This window comes from Dermacentor silvarum, chromosome 1 (assembly GCF_013339745.2).
Source record: "Dermacentor silvarum isolate Dsil-2018 chromosome 1, BIME_Dsil_1.4, whole genome shotgun sequence".
Taxonomy (NCBI): Eukaryota; Metazoa; Arthropoda; class Arachnida; order Ixodida; family Ixodidae; genus Dermacentor; species Dermacentor silvarum.
The window spans coordinates 289,228,497-289,245,065 of record NC_051154.1 but is presented as its reverse complement, the minus strand read 5'-3'; the positions used below and the strand labels follow the sequence as shown (position 1 = coordinate 289,245,065).

Below are 16,569 nucleotides of genomic sequence, written 5' to 3'. Positions count from 1 at the left end.
ACCTACTCCCCCCCGTATCTCCAGCTGACGAAGGCGAATAGGGACACTCTAAACACGATGCTTCGTAAGGCAACGAAGCAAGCACTGGGCATGCCCATATACTCGTCCACGCAAAGACTGCTAGACATGGGCGCCCACAACACGGTGGAGGAGCTCATCGAAGCCCAACTCTCTAATCAGAGAATCCGGCTCAGTCACACGGAACACGGACGAGCCGTCCTACGCAAGATAGGATGGCAGATCGAGCCAGTACCCCTCAAGGCGGCCCTTCCGGAAGACTGGATGACGACCATTCACACCAAACCTCTTCCTCGGAACATGACGCCAGGCAAGGACGACGAGAGGCGCACAGCGCGGGCTAAAGCCATGGCCCGGAAGCTGGAAGAGAACCCCAGGGTCCTCTACGCGGACGCCTCGCTCCGAAAACACAGTGACCGAGCAGCGGTGGTGGTTACGTCAAAAGACAGGCTGATCGTCAGCGCGTCCCTGAAGACAACCGACCCCGCAGTTGCCGAAGAAGCGGCCGTGGCCCTCGCACTCACACAGCCGAGCGTGGACACCGTGTTCACCGACTCAAAGACAGCCTACGGAAGCTTCCGCAGGGGGGTAATCTCCTCCGCGGCCCGAGCCATTCTATCCAAGTGCAAGCCTCCGGGAAGAGCCATAGAGCTCGTGTGGGTCCCGGCTCACTCGCAGGTAGCAGGCAACACCATCGCCGACTACCATGCCCGAGAAATGTCAATCCGGGCAGAGCACGAGCCGGAAGAGCTACCGCACCCGGTTACCAGCTTTCGGGACATTACCCGGATGTACCGAGAGGAAAGGTGCAAACTGCCAGAACCGCACCCCAAACTCACCAGGTAACAACAGACCATCCTGCGTTGAGCGCAGGCGGGATCGCTTGCGCATCCCGTACTGATGAACCGCATGTACCCCGCGGAACATGATACGCTCTGTCCTTTTTGCAAAAGGGAAAAGGGCACCCTGCCGCACATCTTGGCCGAGTGCACAGAGCTCAAGACCCCCCCTCCTCCCCTTCCCGCCAACACCCCCAATCCCCAACCCCTTGAGCGATGGGAGACCTTGTTATCCAGCCCCGCCCTACCGATTCAGCTCGCACTGACGGACAGGGGCCAGGAGCTGCTGGGAACATATGGGTCCCGTAACTAGGGAACCACCCCGTCTGGTACCTGTGGGCACCACCAATATATTTTGGGCCTAATAAATGTTTATTCATCATCATCCAGGATAACTACAGGTAAATTAAGCGAAACGAAAGATCTGTATTTGCTCCGCGCGTTAAACGTTTCTGGGCAGTAAAGGAACATCGCAGGGCATAGAACGAAATGAAAGCGACAAGTAATACGCTCACATCGAAGCCCACGGCGAAGTAGAAGAGAATTTCATGCGCTAGCCATGATTGTAAAGGTTGATCTAAACTTAAGATGCTTATATCAGAGAGCACCTTAACGGAATATCGTAGAACATTGTCATATTAAGCCAGACGATACCGAGCTAAGTTTGCACGGTGTCAGCAGATTTATACCCAGGTCACATGGAACACTTTCGATCGCGATCGATGCCGATTGGACGAGATCGCGATCGAAAGTGTCCCGTGTGACACCGGCGTTACTTTAAGTGAACCTCCTACAAATAGCACTTAAAAACTTTGAAAAACGAAAGCTTGCCCCTCTGGCAATATATATTATACGTAGATCGGGTACCATCAGCACGTAGTATAAGTAGAAAAAAATAAAGGAAACACTATTAGATGGAGGAGATGGAAGCGTGTTTACTATGAAATTTAAATGACAGCTATTTACTGTGAGGGCTGGTAAACCTGCCACGAGAAGAAATAAAGGAAGAGGAGAAAATGATAAAGAATAAAATAATGTGCAGTAAAAACCAGCGAGCAAGACAGGAAGCATGTATAAAAGCAACAAACAAACAGTTGGAACTTCGCACTCGGGCCTCTATGGGATGTTTATCAGGTCATAAATGTTACAGGAGTGCTGCTGTCCACGCCGCCGTCCTTCCTGCTGCGTCGATTACTAGTCCACGCCAAGCATCGCTGGACACGGCGAGCAAGATACCGTAAAGTGCCTCTCGGCTTTCTTGCGACATCGAGTACTTCCGCCATATCAAGCCGTATAATTCCATAGATATCGACCAACTCGTTCACTACAGGCAGCAACTTTACTAAATGCGGAGCTGCTCTAACACGTCTATACTGCGTCAAAATATGTAGTCACCACGAACACCTAAAGCAAACTCAACCAATTCCATCAAACTAGCGAGGCACAGCCACGTTTTGTGCAGACCCCGCACTCTAGACTGACAGGGTTTGACGCCCAAAAGCAACCCCCGGACCACGAGAGACGCCGTGCAATGAAGGGCCGCAGAATAATGATGACCACGCGTACCGAAACCACGACGCAGACGCGTTTTAGTACAGAACCCCCATCGAAAACTGGTACCGCTGCAGCTCAGTCGAACTCGCAACATCTTGCTAAGCAGCAAAATGCTCCACCACGGCGGGTAACTCGACCTTCGACTCAACGAGAAGTGGCATATGGGTGGAGTTTGCGTCATAGTTTTTCTCATTATCTATTCTTTATTTTTTTATTTATCTAGCTTCTGCATTCAACTGAGGTGCTCGCCTGAAAACCAATCTGTGCAGCCGTTCGAGACCTATACATACACTGCGCCTCCACTTCAATAAGGGCCGTCTATAGTAACTGTCCGCTCCTAAAATTGCTTCACTTTTCTCTCTCGGGGATGAAAGGATTCGCGATAAAGCAAACAGCAGAGCTTTCACCGATCAAAGCTGTATAGTACATAGGGTCAAATGCCAGCGCAAGAGTGAGCGAAATTCGATGCCCGAGAGGCATCGACTGCTTTTGAGAGGTTACTCGTAAAAGCTGTGTAGCGTCATTTCACCCGGAAAGGAGGAGAGAAGCCGGGAAGGAACTTTGTAGAAGTGCCCCCCCCTTCCCCGCAATCGCCAAGTGCTCCCGGCATTTGCGGTTCACCGGAGAAGCGCTATCTTAAACTGACGCGCACGGAACGGTGGTTAAGAGTTCACTGGACGTGTATAGCCTACCACGTGCGGCCGCATCTGGACTCGCTATTTGTGTTTATTGTAGTTATTTTTTTTTTCGGCACATTGAGACTACACTGAATTTTTGTAGTCTTTTTTGTTATTTCTAACATTGATTTTGTTCAATCAATTTGACCAATTTGATTTTGATTGGGCAGTGCGGTAACGCCGCACTGCCCCAGGTGAAGACGGTGTGACGTATCAAGCATTACGGAACATTGATAACAGTTTTCATGACCGTATACTGGACGAGTATAATGAGGTATGGAGAACTGGTGTAATCCCTGCTGAGTGGAAATCGTCCGTGATAATACCAATTTTAAAGCCCGGGCGCCCTGCACGACACCTCAAGTCCTACCGGCCGATATCCCTAACATCAAATGTCATCAAGTTAATGGAGCGAATGGTCCTGTTTCGTCTAGAAGACAGGCTAGAGAAGCTAAACTTTTTCCCTGATGTGATGAGCGGTCTTCGTCACCGCCGTTCAGCTCTGGACAGCATTTCAGACCTTGTCTCAACGCTTGAATGTGCTAAAGGAAACAAGCACTCCGCCTACATGCTCTTCCTAGACGTACAGCAAGCTTTCGACTCGGTTCCGCATCAGGCGATTATTTTCGCTCTTGCAACCGCGGGAATTTCGGGTCGTCTGCTTCGCTTTGTGTGCAATTTCCTATCGGAGCGCCGGATGAAAGTGCGTGTTGGAGCAATAACAAGTGAATCCCCCACTCTGAAGTGCGGTGTCCCACAGGGCAGCGTTTTATCGCCGCTTCTGTTTAACACAGTACTCGCCGCGCTTCCAAGTAGCTTGCCTCGAGACAGTGACTTCCCTGTGAGCATTGCTATCTATGCAGATGATATTGCTCTTTGGATAAGCGGCCCTTCACACTTTGGCCCGCGGTTTCGTGCAAGCTTGCAAAGAGCCCTGAACGCGACTTCGGAGTACTTGGGTGAAGTTGGCCAGCGCATATCACCTACTAAGTCGGCTGCAATAGCATACCACAATAAACAACGCGCTCGTCGAACAATGAGCCGACTGTACCTTGACGAAACGCCGATAAGCTGGGTGCGACAACACCGTTATTTGGGCTTAATTGTGGATGATCGCTTCTCTTGGCGTCCTGCCATTAAATTCGTACGACACAAATCGCAGTCCATCCTTAAGTATGTGGCCGCCTTGACTGCTAGAGGTGCTGGCTGTGACCAAACAACGGCTCTGCAGGTGTACCAATCATCTGTACTCTCAGGCATGATGTATGCACTACCAGTCCTAAACGTCCCACCTAGTTTGATGGCCCAACTGGAACGTGATCATCGCGTTGCCCTTCGACTAATGGTGGGATTACCTCGGGAGGCGCAATCAGTTCCATTACTCACTGAAGCTCATCATTTACCTCTAAGGCTACAAGCAGACCAGAGAGCTCTATTTCATATAGAGCGTCTGCACCGCGCATCGAATGGTCAAATGCTCCTTGATCGTCTGATTCACCGCCCGTTTTCTCGCATTGGAAAAATGGCAGCATTATTTATGAACATTACTGACATTTCTGAACATGATGCTTCAGTTACGCCTTCGCCGCCGCAAGACATCACCAAACACGTGCTGCCCATTTACCTTACAATCCCTGACATACACAAAAAGTCTGATATGCCTGTTTCGGCCATATTCCAATTGGCTCAGTCGCACATGTTCGAGAAATTTCCAGATTACCTTCAAGTATTTACAGATGCATCTGTGCACAGTGACGGTCAAGGCGCCTCTGCAGCTTTTTTCTACCCTTCAACTCAAGTACGACGTATATTTCATATACCCCATCCAGCCTCGTCAACAACTGCGGAGCTAGCAGCAATTAATGTTGCACTGAAATACGTGCAAGAGGAGTTAACCACACCGCCGAAGATTGTCATATTTACGGACTCCCGCGCTGCGCTTAGCAGATTACAACGCAGTCAGGTTGATTGCCCAATTGTGCGCAGCATTACTGACTCTGCCAACAAAATTTTATCACGTGGGGTATCTCTCGTTGCTCAATGGATACCGTCGCACGTAGGGATCGCCGGAAATGAAGAGGCTGATCGACTGGCTTCAACTTGCCCTCGTAACGACTGTGCTTGCCCTGAAATTTTGTGCAAGCTTGATGACGCTCGCCTGCTGATTCGTCGCCACCTACTCAAGCAGCATCCAGACCAGCGCGTCGCAACTGGAACGTTCCCGCCACGTGTTCGCGGTCGAGGCTTGCCTCGTCGCGCTAGAGCGCAACTACTCAAGCTAAGGGTTGGCTGTGTTAATGTGCACGAACGTTTACACAGACAAGGACGTGTGACTAGTCCATCGTGTACGTCTTGCGGTGGCTGCGAGACACTTCAACACCTGATATTGGAATGTCCCGCTTTCAGTGCGCAACGCAAATCACTAGTGAGGGACTACCATCTCCTTGGCCTGCGGTGTACGACTCTAGACGAATGTTTATACCCCAGTGGTTGTGCGTCTCGACGTGATCAAGCTCATCGTGCTCTCCTTACTTTTCTAGAAACAACGAACTTAGGGGCACGTTTGTAACCCAGCAACCATTTCTTTTATTTTACATTCTTTAGTAGCTTGACCTGCAGGGACGGGCCCTACTGTATGCTTTACTTTATTCGTTGAGATTTGTCATCTCGCTCTTCCTTTCCTCCTTCCTCCCCTCCTTCCTATCTTTCCTTCTATGTTTCTCTCGTCCTTTCCGAAGAGTAGGCAGGCGTTGTGCCCCTTCTGGTGGCAGTTGCCAGCCTTTGCTTCTCGCTTTCTCTTTCCTGTGTATATGTTTTCAAATCAAATAATAATAATAATTTCGGTCTTTATCATATATTCGCTTTAATAATGTTTTTGCTTCATTGTATTAACATAGGAGGTCCCATGTGCGGATTATAACCTTAGGATCTCCTTCTGCATAGTATTTCCTTATGTATCACGGCTGTTGCATTGCTAATAAGTATTGATTGATTGATTAATTGATTGATTGATTAGATACTCGCAGACAACTTTTTGTGGAACTGAAGGGAAAGCTACGAATGCAAAGCGCGCACAAGTTAGAGGGTTTCTGAAAAAAATATCCCACAGCCTTATCAACGTTAGCCGAAGCTGGAGAAGAGAAAGCATAAACCCCGCATCTGCAATATCAAAATATGTAAAAATGAGCCACTGAGCATCAAATCTGACTTATTTTCACTGCTGTTCTCCTGCGCGTTTGGGAAAATTCGAAACCATTGCACCTGGAAGCTACGCATCTGTTCCAAGAAACCATCCGACGCTGCCGGAATACTTGGCGCAGTAAGAGACGGGCAGAAGCTCCTCTCCAGTAGCTTTCCCTTCGTGGCCACTCACAGTTGTCCGCGAGCTTCACTGAAGGATATGAAGGACTCTTCGATATCGGCAAGCTGCATCTTGAATGCGATAAGAGAGCGTCTATTAAAGAAACAAACCTATTTAAGTGTGCGAAAAGTGTTGACGCCAAAATAGTGCATACATTTTCTATTCTGATAACATATCTTCAGCTTTGCACGTTGTTGTGCTGTTTTGTTTTCACGCTAAGAGATGAATTGCTCACAATAAAAAAAATGAGGCGGAAATGTTTCCTGCATGGCAACTGAACGAAGTTATCGATTGCAATCAGTTCGAGAAAGATAGCAATGCGATACATTCATTCCTGGGGTTTTAGGTTTCTAAATTTTAGTGGACAGAGTCAGATGAACGTTTATGATAAGTAGACCTGCTCAGTTATATACGAAGTGACGCGCTTATGCACTGTGCTGTGGACGCAACTTGAACGAAGGGGTCTACCATGCATATCGTGCGCGGAGGACTCTTGCAGCAATGTCTAAGGACTACAAAGCGTATATATTATTCGGGTAGTGGCGTGGAGAGATTTCAGTGAACTCTCCGTTCCGATGTTATCTTTATTTGTTTCATTTCGTGCGTTATTCATTTGTTTTAAGATTATCATTCATTCCGTTATTTTCTGCTGTCTAACAGAGAAATGGCGTAGCCAAGGTACTTTTTACCTCAATATCTCCGCAGCGACACCTGTATAACAAAACTCAACAGAACAGGTTCTTTTACTAAGTCGTTATTTTTATCGAGAACATTATCGCCTAGGCTGTAGTAGAAACCATTTCATACCCTTGCGCAAGCGCTTCCGCAATGCAAAATGCCTACATTGCGGCGCCGCTGCCGATATTTAAATATCGCCGCTGCCGATAAAGCAATATACGCGCTCGCCTATCACTCATCGGGAGACGTCGCAAATGGATATATACACAAATATTGTAGAATGCAGCAATTAGGGATAAAAAAAAAACGCCGTTTTTGTCGTGAACGCTCTTATAAAATATTGACATACGCCACGTTTTTTTTTTTTCTTCCTTTCTTCCATTTCTTTTTACAAGTCTAGACAGGTATTGATTAAAATCGCCCGGGACGTACACAGCACTATTCAGCCTGTTCACTATGGAGGGGGGGGGGGGGGGGGTTCAATGCGATTCATTTCACAACGAATCGCATTGTTCAGCTACCTGATTAGGAAACTTTCAGTAATTAACTTCTGAGCAACTTACTGTCCGATGCATGTTGAAATTGCGAGCTTCAAGCCGAGCAGTAGTGAAGGCATGTCTGCTTAGAAATACTTAAGTCTAGTACCACTTTCCATCCCCCCTAAATGCGTTACGAAATACACTGGCGCTCCAGCTAATATCCCAAAAATTTCACTGTATAGAAGTTCAGGACAATATTAAGTGGAATGCACAACGTTTTTAGCAGATTCTGGAGATAAATATCTTGAAACTGGTGCCAGTTTCAAAATATCAGTTCAGTGGATACGACTTCGTTATTACGTGGCTTCATTCTGCTGTTAAAGCCTACGTCATAAAATGAATAACTTAGTAAGTTAAGAGAAACTAAAGGCTAGAACGCCGTCTTTTGGGAATATGTTATTACACCGGCCTTATAGAAGAGCCATCTTATTAACACTGTTAAAAAATCCATCTGAAGAAGAGAGGAAAAGTATGGCAATTTTTGTAATATATCTTTTCTGTTCTCCTCTGTTTTCTTTTAGCTTGTTTTTCTGTGATTTCACCAAAATATTTTATTTATTGTTTTCCGTAATTTTTTTAGAAAAAATTATATAGTTTTTTCATTAAGGTAGTAACTTTTACTGCCCTCATGACTGCAGCTTTCACGTACTACGCAAGAGTCAAATGCTGGGATGCCGTTGTAACAGATCGTACATGCACAGATAAGCCCGCTAAGTAGAACATATGACATCTGACCACCCCTGACAAGACATCTGGCGCAAAGACACCACGCACTACTCGACACATCCAAGTATCCACTCCACGAGTTTATATAGTAATGCTCTGAGCGGCATCACTCGCTCTGGTTGCAGCCTAATCTAATCAACCAAGACTAATCTTGTTCAGAACTACGACCAATTGGCTCGCGCATACGAGATATATCTGCCTATAATTGCGTGGCTGGTGGAGCTGCACACAAATGTTATTTGAGGATAGTACAGACATGAAGAAACCTAATTTCGCTCACAGTATTGATATCCTTTTCACTTTACCATATAGGAGCCATTTCTGCTAGAATCAAGAAAAATTATGTGACAACGAACAGAAAAAAAAAGCAATTTGAAATAAAATAATGCCCGTTTCTTCCATTGAAATAAATTTTCTGTACTAACAATATAAAATCTTCCGTTTTTTTCTTTGTTTTTAACATTTATATGTTACAGTTTAAGCATAGCCGCACGCCACAAATAAAGTGACCGTTTTCTTTTTTGGTTTTCTTTGCTAGAAACTTGGTTCCTAACTCTTGGGAAGATAGTACTACGCGAGAGGATAGCAAAATTTCCGCGCAGTAAGGGATGGTTTGCGATGAAGGAGTCTGACAGAGTGGAATAAGGAACATTCATAAAAAAATTTGCTTTCATTTCTTTAAAACAGCGCGTCTCTGACATGCATCGTATCAGTTCTTGAATCGCAGTTTTCCCACAGCATAGTCGCATTATCTAGTGCAGACATATTTGTCTCTACAAAGAACATGCGCGCACTACTGCAAACGTCGTTCGGCAAAGAAGGCTGAATGTAAGTTCGTTGTTTCAGTTTTAGCAATGGTACGTTATTTTCGTTGCGTCACTGATCGAGCGCGTCGATCGGTCGAGCACAGTGATCGAAGTCACAGTTTAAGTCACTGCGAAAATGTTGAAATCTGAGCGGCAGGAAAGTCGTATTACGCCGCGTGGTGGCGGAGTGGGCAAATCGAATATCCAAATGTTGACAACTTCAACGACTGACAAACAGCTAATACATGCAGCATTGTAGCTGCAGCATGCAACAACCAGGGCACACGGTTCGCCAGTCTGCCCGGCATTTAAATGCATATGCAGTAACTGTAAGCGGTTACTGCACTCATTATGCTCACTTGCAGTTGCACTTCGATTTGTGACAACCGCTAGACGGAGCCCTACGAAAGACGACAAGTCCGCTCCTTCTGGCTTTTTTCAACATGCAACAACAATGCTTGCCAAATCGCGTTCTGCGTGAGGATGATAAACACGTTCTTTCCGAAAACAAGGAAAAGCAATGGCGTGCTGCAACGTAAGTACATTTTTACGCAACTATAGGGTAGTTAAACCACCTTCCCAGATTCCGCGAATTCGCAGTGCCCGTCCACCCGGTTTCTGTGCGAAGCTACAAACTAATAGCATTTAGAAGAGGACTACAGCTGCACGCGAATAGTATAGCGTGCATGTGGGTCTCTACGAGCAGCTTATCTGTATTCAGTGAATCTGGAGGAAGTGGCCAGCAGCGATAAAAATAAAATGTATTATTTTGTCAAAGTACTATGGAATAGAGGCGTCAGTGCGCTGCATCGAACTGTGTAATTAACGACTGCTTCTCCTGCGGCGAGTTTGTGCTCGTGCTGTTGTCAATGGCGCGCTGCGCTGCAATTGAAAAGCTATCCAACTGCCTCCCCTTTCCCTTCCTCTCCCAAGCGCGCACTTACTCGGCTGCCTCCGCGCGCCGGAGTAATTAAACTAATTGCGATCGCTGCCACCGTAACGGGGTACACCCGAAACGTCGCTGTTTCGTTCTCCCGGTTATATCGCGCGCGCACCTATATAAGTGCTAAAATCTGGTTACGTCTCTTCTCTGACATCTGCCTCCTCGCCTGGCCACTGTCGGAACCATTCAGATCGGTCATCTAAATCCCTTCACTCGCCAGACCGATCTCGAGAGTCGAGCTATAGGTAACAGCGCTGAGCTTTTCGCGGCCGCTTCCTAATTATTCTTCGAGAGCCAACCGCGCGATTGTTCCCGCGAATGTTGTGCAGACCGCCTCAGTAACAATGGACAGCCTCTTTTAGCGCTGTTGTAAGTCTCCACGGCCTTGTTTTATTTTGTTGTCGTTTTCATTTTCATCGGCACTCGATCTTGCGACCTGCACGGGATCTGCACACACACACACACACACACTATTGCTCCAGCCACTCCGCTGCGGCACTGTCTGCGCCCAGTAAGTGCACTCGCCCACAACGGGCGAGTGTGTCAGTATTCCGCGTCGATTCGCACGCAGAAGGCCTTTGGCGGGCGTTCGCGTGTGGATCGACGCAGACGAGAAGTGCCTGCCATGCAACACTTTGCGTTTCCTCTGCAAAAGGGATATCAGACTCGGCGTGTACTCACAGTAGGTTTCCTTGGCGAGCCGGGCGACGACTTCCCCTTTGAGCTTGCTGTTCTTCTTCCCCATGGCCGGCTTCGCGCTCGAAGGCGGGGAAAGAGTCGGGCCTCGACGATCACGGACAACCTACCGCCGCGCGGTGTCACAGGGCCTGCCTGTTCGTCGGCTTCTCCTTCCCGCGGGGGCTGTTTCACCTCCGGTCGCTGCGGCAGGGCCGCATCGCCCGACCAGACACAGAAGCGCCGGCCGCCGCACTCGAGATGGGGTCTGCCGAGCGTCTCTCGTGTCCCTATACCTGATCGCGAACGCGAGCGTTCGACGGCTCGAATGCGCCGGTGGCGACTGCGACAACAAGCGGTGGCGGACGACGCGATAGCGCGACGGTTGCGGACACGGGCCCACCAGCGGTGGCTAGCTACACACGGTGAGCGCACCGCGCCAGCGCCGACTGCCGCCGTGTGCGGGAGTGAAAACCTCGGCTCGGGCTCCGACGGCGGCGCGCGCGTAACCGAGCTGCCGCTGCTGCCGCCGCCACCGATGCCGGGGGCGCGAACGCTCTCTCCCCGGCCAATCTAATCGCGATGAGAGAGAGAGGGAGGGAGCGGCGCAGTACGGCCGAAGAAAAAAAAATCGTTCTATTTTTTCTTTTGTCTGTGTGTGCGCGTGAAAGCACCACCTCACGACTCACTACCGAAGTGCGCCGCTGGGCGGAGCCACGGCACCCCTGCCGCGAAGTCCTACTTTTAGCTCAGCTGCACTGTCGCCATCTCTCGTTGGGTATTACCGGTGCACAGTGAGAAAGAAGGGAGGAAAGAAATTGCCCGTGCGCAGCACGCTGCCAGCCGGAGCCGCTGCGGCATTGCTGTTCGAGCCGTTTCCATGCAGCCGTTCAATGCGCGAAAAAGCGCGCGGGCAGGAACCGCAACTCCAACGTCGTTAAATAGGCGGCGATGCGTCGACGCAACACAGCGTATTTCATAGGGTGTGAGGGATGCACCTAAACCAAGCACGGAGAGTGTAATCTTTAGCGTAATAAGCGGACTTAGCATGCGTTTTCTGTCAGTAATTAGGTCATTCGACTCATCGGAGATTGCTAAATTTACTCTTCCCGCGACGAGGAGACCTATGTCGGCTCGATATTTCTGCAAAGAGGTTTTCACCACGCGCTATTATTGCAGTAGTCATTCGCGGTAACTCGCATCCACGTAGTTATCGGTAATCGAGAGTATGCACGCAGAATTCACTACTGTTTCCAAGACGTGGCATAATTATTCCTTACTAAAGAAGTTATGACATGCCGATTATCATACAGTAGCCGTACCGTAAACCTTTCCATCCGACAATATGGAGTAGGTCCAAGAAAGAGGATTACCTAACGGCGCAAGCGCAAACGGGGCAGGACATTGGATTCAGCATACGTACGTGTACGAGCACTCAGAACAATCAAAAGTGTGTTCTGGTACATGACCTCAAATCGAAAAAACAAACAGGTCTCTTTTAATGAAATAATAATAGTACTAAGATATTAACCAAATTACCATGACAACGGCTACATCTTTTGACACAGTAGAATTTAAAAGAATTAAGAAGAAACGCCACATGTTCGGAAAGAACGAGAAGAAGGGGAACCAAGGGGCCCAATTTTTGTTAGTCACAACCATATGAAGCCAACAGATAATGAAGCCAAGAAAAGCATAGGGGAAGTTATTTGCCTTTTTAATTAATTGTAGAAATGAAAAGGCAAAAAATAAAACTGGAACAAAAATAAGTTCGGCAGAGCCACTTAAGACTGCTTACGTGTGGGAATGCAAAATCATTATAGCCCCTTTGGTGAAATGTTTTCGATTGATGTTCTCAGCATGCAATAAAGTTCTTACTGACGATCGTGTGTGTGTGTTTGCGTATACGTTGGCCAAAGACCGGAAACATTCCGATCATTTTGCAGCAGAACGGTGACGCGCGGGAAGCAGCGCGCTCATTTTATACACTCATGACGTGGGGCCACCTACTTCCCATTGGCTGCGCCGTCACGTGGCCAATGACGCACGCACTAGGCCACACACACCTTTAGCCAGCCTGAGCTGTGATGCCGTCGTGGCGTCAAGGAGGCGCGCTCGTCTCGCAACCCGGAGTCCCGGGTACGATTCCCACCCAGACCGAAATGTGCCAAGTTTTCCTTTCAAAGCCATTCATTTACTTTGTTTACAGCAACCTCCCTGATAAATACGATGCCAATCCGAGCATTTTTTACGTGTTTTTACTCTTTGTGCCGTTGGCCATTTTTGGTACCATCGCTCGGTCACGTCGCCGACTACGACGCCAGATTTCCACGTAATAGGGCATATACGGCTTTCGCATTAAAAAACTTGCCCCCGGTAGGAGCCGAACCCAAGGTTCCCACCCTCCACATGTTCGGAAAGCGCGAAAAAAACCATAGTGCATGAACGAGGTCCCGACATACTCCAAAACACATTGGAGCACGCAGAAACAAATAGCCGAGTCTGATATCATTTAGAGTTGGGCTTGTTAGTTGTTAATAGTTGCAGAGGAACAGCGCAGTAATCTAACAAAGACGAAGGGAGGCACAATGAAGACACACACAGTGCTGTGTGTCTGTTTTCTCTGCGCCTCTCCATCTTCATCAGATTCCTGCGCTGTTCCCCTGCAACATCGAACCCGTGACGCACTCTGGGAAGCCACGATAGTCATTTACCGAGTTCCACTTTGCACCCGCGCATCCCACAAAACGTTGAACTGACATTCGTGCAAAAATCTTCAGCTAATAATAAAAACTCGTGCTCGGTCTTGCACGACAAGACATGGCATAAGCTCGAGGCGTAATACGACCGGTACGACATCACGTGCTTTCCTCGCAAACAGAATGGGCAAGAATGCAGAAGCAGCGCGCACTTTTATGGAGCTAGAAAAACAACAAGACACAAGTGGAGACATGACGGAAGCACACCAAGCATCTGCACAAGATTTCAGCGCGAACGAATGGATAATTCCTAAATAAAAAATCTCAACATCGTCAACGTTAACATTATTACGTTGCATGAATAATTCTTCGTAATTCTCACCCACATTCCAATATAAACAAATGGCCTGAAGGAACGGTTGAACCAGACGCTTGCCCACACGCTTGCTATACAACGTCGACGTCGAAAAGAGCAAATCGGGCACAATTTTTCCTTATACGTCACGTTTATCTCAGTCACAAATTATGATGGTCTGTTGGTAAAAATTGTGAAAGTTGCTTAATTTTATGCCACAGCAGTCTATGCTACAGTAGAAAAAAACAACAACTCGAGGTGGTAGAATGATTATGCGCGTAACTTCAAACCAGTCTTCATAATTATAAAGTGATAAAATATAGACTTACGGTAAATATTTTAATGATAATAAATGAGTAACTTATTAATTTTATGTTATGAATAACTAAATGAATAACCCGATTATTGGTTGCAGGCTTTTGGAGAGAGAGGAAACTATCTCTTCACTATAGTCACGATGGAACAACAGCACATCGAACTTCCAGCGAAAAACATGATCGTGTGTTCACTCAAGTTGTCACATGTACTATAATTTGAGCTTAGAAGTGAAATCGAGTCATACTATGCAAGCAGACGGTTGAATTTAGATGCAGTTTAATGACTATGATTTATGGCCCGCCACAGTAAGTCTATCTGTCAAAAACAAGTCGCGTAGACAAATGTTTGCGATTGTTCAAGGGGATACAACGTGACCATTCAAGAAGCTACAGAAATTGCGTTATTCGAGGTTCGTTGTGGCAAACGAACCCACCCGACACCGTGCTGCTAGTTATTCAGAAGTAAGTTAACCCTGACGTCTCCGAATTTCTGCAGCATGCCGAAGAGGGGTGCTTGCTTGATCAGTTACAGATCAGAAGTGAGCAGACAACCGACTCTATGACCTATGCCGGCGCAACTCACACATTTAGTGAGCGCGATTTTGGTGTGGAACTTTTTCATGGACGAGGAAATAGCGACAAACTACTCAGCTGGTGCTTTGGTCCTTACATGATGATTTTCATTTTAAATTCATTGCCCAATTGGAACGAGAAAGTTAAATATCTAACTACCATGGAAGTAGACGCGGCAGCTCTAACCCAAAATAATTTACACACTTCGCTTTCGGACGAATTCAAAAATCCTTTAGTTCGCAACAATAGTCAGCTGTTGGCGGAAAGCGTTTGGTAACGGTATGTTCTGTATCACGATTGGCAGGTACCTGCTTTTACGAACTGTTCTGGCGTACGAACTGCCTTGTGAGCACTAGCCGTGAACTATGCATTTGTTCGAAACGGAGTGACGCTGTGGCATCTAACTCTCGCAGGCCCCGATGTTATCCACGTCGTGCGCCTGAAGCTATCTTTCGCGCGTTAGTGAATGGTTCAATCACATATTGATTATTGTTTGAAGGTTATGCCAAGTTTTCGGTGCTTTCAGCTGGTTTTCGATCACATGTTCCGTTTTCAGGATCGAGGCTATGCTTTGTTGAAAACGGGCATTTGGTGCGCGTGTTTTTTTTTTTCTTTTTTCTTTTTGTCTGAGGCCACCCGTGTCGTGTTTCAGGTTCTGCGCAAGACGCGCTTCCTTTCAGGCTGCATTTCGCCGCAAGTGTTGCAGCAATTTCCAGAAAGACGAGCTCGTCATATTAGAGACGTGTAGTAACTTCTCGAACTTGCGAAGATCACCAGTTTATCTGAAACGCACGATGGCGTCCCAGAAGCAAGCTGTCATTATATCCGACCCACGTTGACAGTGCTGTTATAATCGCCACCGCTGAAAAGCAGTTTTGCTAGGGGCAGGTAAACGTTCAGCCAATAAACAGTTTACTTCCCAATTCTTCGCGCGCTGCGTCTGCCTGCGTCTTGTGTCACTGCCAAATGACGACATGCACCATTTGTAAGAATGATAGTTATCTTTATTGATTGATTGATTGATTGATTGATTGATTGATTGATTGATTGATTCTGTATATGTTCTTTCTGAATATATCTTTTTATAGTAATGACAGAAGATACGAGGCTGTATGTTTGTTAATTTTCTAACTTTTCTGTCAATAAATGTACTAGAATCACACCAATGCGTAAACTTTTTAGCGTTTTACAATATAAAGATATTGCAGCCAAAAGCAAGTGGCGGGCCTTTAATTACTTCTTTGTAAGATATTCTATTGCAACTAGTCCACGGGGAATCGTGAAATTTACGAGAAATGGAGGCACTCTGTTGTCAGCAACATAACGTAACATTGATAGCTGGTTGGCTGCAACAACCACTCAATTAACAAAATAACATGCTGGAACATTCACACCGTTCTTTTACACATTAAATTTATTGCCTAATTGAAAACAGAAAGTTATATTCCTCACTACCGTGGAAGTAGGCGCGGCAGCTCGAATCCGAAATAATTTACATACTTAGCTTTAATGGTAAAATGAATTTTCACTGCGTATATCATCGAAACATGTTTATGTAATTGAAAAGAGGAGTGGTTAAGCTGACAATTCTTTTCTTTACTAAAGACTGGATACAAAAGAGAGACAGCGAATTTTTATGCTTACGTCATAGCACGCCTTTTTACCCCTGTGTGCGTACGGTGTGCCTGTAAAGCTGGCTTTTTTCTGCTGTTGGTCTTACGGTGGCAAAGCAAGCTTCAAGGTTTGAGTGGACAATACAGACAAGTTCTGATTTGTAATACGTATGAACACCTGTTAAATCTTTATGCA

The 16,569-nt window shown here is 46.9% G+C and overlaps 1 protein-coding gene across 1 annotated transcript in view; it reads right to left on the bottom strand.

Annotated features, from left to right (window-relative positions):
• LOC119437206 (frequenin-1-like) overlaps positions 1-11,330 on the bottom strand; it is a 275,518-nt gene extending 264,188 nt beyond the window's left edge. The window contains exon 1 of the mRNA XM_037704257.2: positions 10,823-11,330. Within this exon, the coding sequence (XP_037560185.2) occupies positions 10,823-10,886 (64 nt within the window). The 5' untranslated portion in view covers positions 10,887-11,330. The remainder of the gene's footprint in view (positions 1-10,822) is intronic.
• Positions 11,331-16,569: the final 5,239 nt, after the last annotated feature.